General features: G+C 57.3%; 1 protein-coding gene across 1 annotated transcript in view; it reads left to right on the forward strand.

Moving 5' to 3' along the window:
- The window catches only part of CPEB1 (cytoplasmic polyadenylation element binding protein 1), a gene marked incomplete at its 3' end in the record, with an annotated part of 20,990 nt that overhangs the window by 7,684 nt on the left and 11,891 nt on the right, over positions 1-1,415 (forward strand). The window contains exon 3 of the mRNA XM_009864686.1: positions 414-602. Coding sequence (XP_009862988.1) covers positions 414-602 — 189 coding nt within the window. The remainder of the gene's footprint in view (positions 1-413; positions 603-1,415) is intronic.

Consider the following 1,415-nt stretch of genomic DNA (forward strand, 5'->3'; position numbering starts at 1 on the left):
CTGCCGGAGCCGCGCCTCCTGCCTGCCAGCTTGTCTTTTGAGGGGCGGGGAGGGAGGAAAAAAAAAATCTTCTTTTTCTTCTTACCTTTATTTTGTAAGAGCTGATGCAGTTCTCTTGCATGGCTGTGTGACGTCACTGTCAGCACAGTAAGCATCAGCAGCCTGGTCACATGCTGACCCAGTCAGTAATGCAGACGGGATAGGAAGGTGGAGGGGCTGAGGGGGGTGGGGGGCTGGTTTCTGGCCCTATGGGAGGCCCGCCTTTTGGGGCGCCGCCTAATTGCAGGAGCCGTGGCTTGAGAGCGGCACGAGATCCAGCTCGGGGCTTAACGTTTTGGAAAAACTCCTTTAAAAAGAAAAAAAAAAAAGTGGCCCCGAACTCTCAAGCTTCTGTTTGTTCTCCATCTGAGCAGACTTCCAGGACTCTGAAGAAACTGTGGCGAGCAGGATGCTTTTTCCTACGTCCACGCAAGAGTCTTCCCGTGGCCTCCCAGACACCAATGATCTGTGCCTTGGCCTGCAGTCCCTCAACCTGACGGGGTGGGACAGACCCTGGAGCACCCAGGACTCTGACACTGCAGCACAAACCAGCACACAGTCCGGTGAGTCTGCTGACAGATGCAGCAACAGTTGTTGAATTCCTTTTAATTATTTTTTGGGTGAGGGTGGAGGGAGTGTGTGTTAAAGCTAATGTGGAGCGATTTGCTTGTGTAACGGGGTGCTGGCAGTTCCTGATGGGGGGCTTCTTGACCCGGAATGCTTGCATAACGCGGTGGTTGAGTTGGGGAGGCCGTGGCTGGCTGTGCCACAGCCCCCTCTGCTCTGTTGTCAGCTCACTGCAGAGGTGCCCAGGCTTCTGTTTTCCTGACTGCCGTAACACTGGGGGAGGAAAAAAATAAATCTCGCTGGGAGAGGAGAAATCCTCTCCCTGTGTTTGGAAGGAGTGGGTGGGTGGTGTCGGGAGGCTGAACTTCGCTCCAGCAGCCTTGAGAACAGCCTTGAGAAAATCCCCGCTGTCAGGGAGCTCTGTGGGTGAGGGAGGTGTCTGGGCTTGCTGAGGGGACCCTCTGCCCCGGCCGTGAAAGCCCTGGTGGCACCCCGTCGTGCGTCTGATGCTCTGGCTCTGTCACCCGCCCGACTTCTGCCCTGTGGGGCGTGGTGGGCGCAGACAGCACCCAACTTGCAACTTCAGCCGGCAGCTCTGGAGCTTGGCTGGAAGACTTGGTGGGATCCTCCCCGGCTCCCACGCCCAACTAGAAATAGCGGCCGTGCCTGGCGGTGGGCTGGAGAAGATGCGGCGGAATGGCTTCTGGCTTTTTAACTCTTTTGGGCCGGTGCGAACCTACGTGACAGGCAGAGTGTGGGCTTGCAGCCACCCGCTGCTGGCTGATTTGCCCTTCCCCCCCGATCCTCTC

Source organism: Apaloderma vittatum, unplaced genomic scaffold (genome assembly GCF_000703405.1).
Source record: "Apaloderma vittatum isolate BGI_N311 unplaced genomic scaffold, ASM70340v1 scaffold29172, whole genome shotgun sequence".
Taxonomy (NCBI): Eukaryota; Metazoa; Chordata; class Aves; order Trogoniformes; family Trogonidae; genus Apaloderma; species Apaloderma vittatum.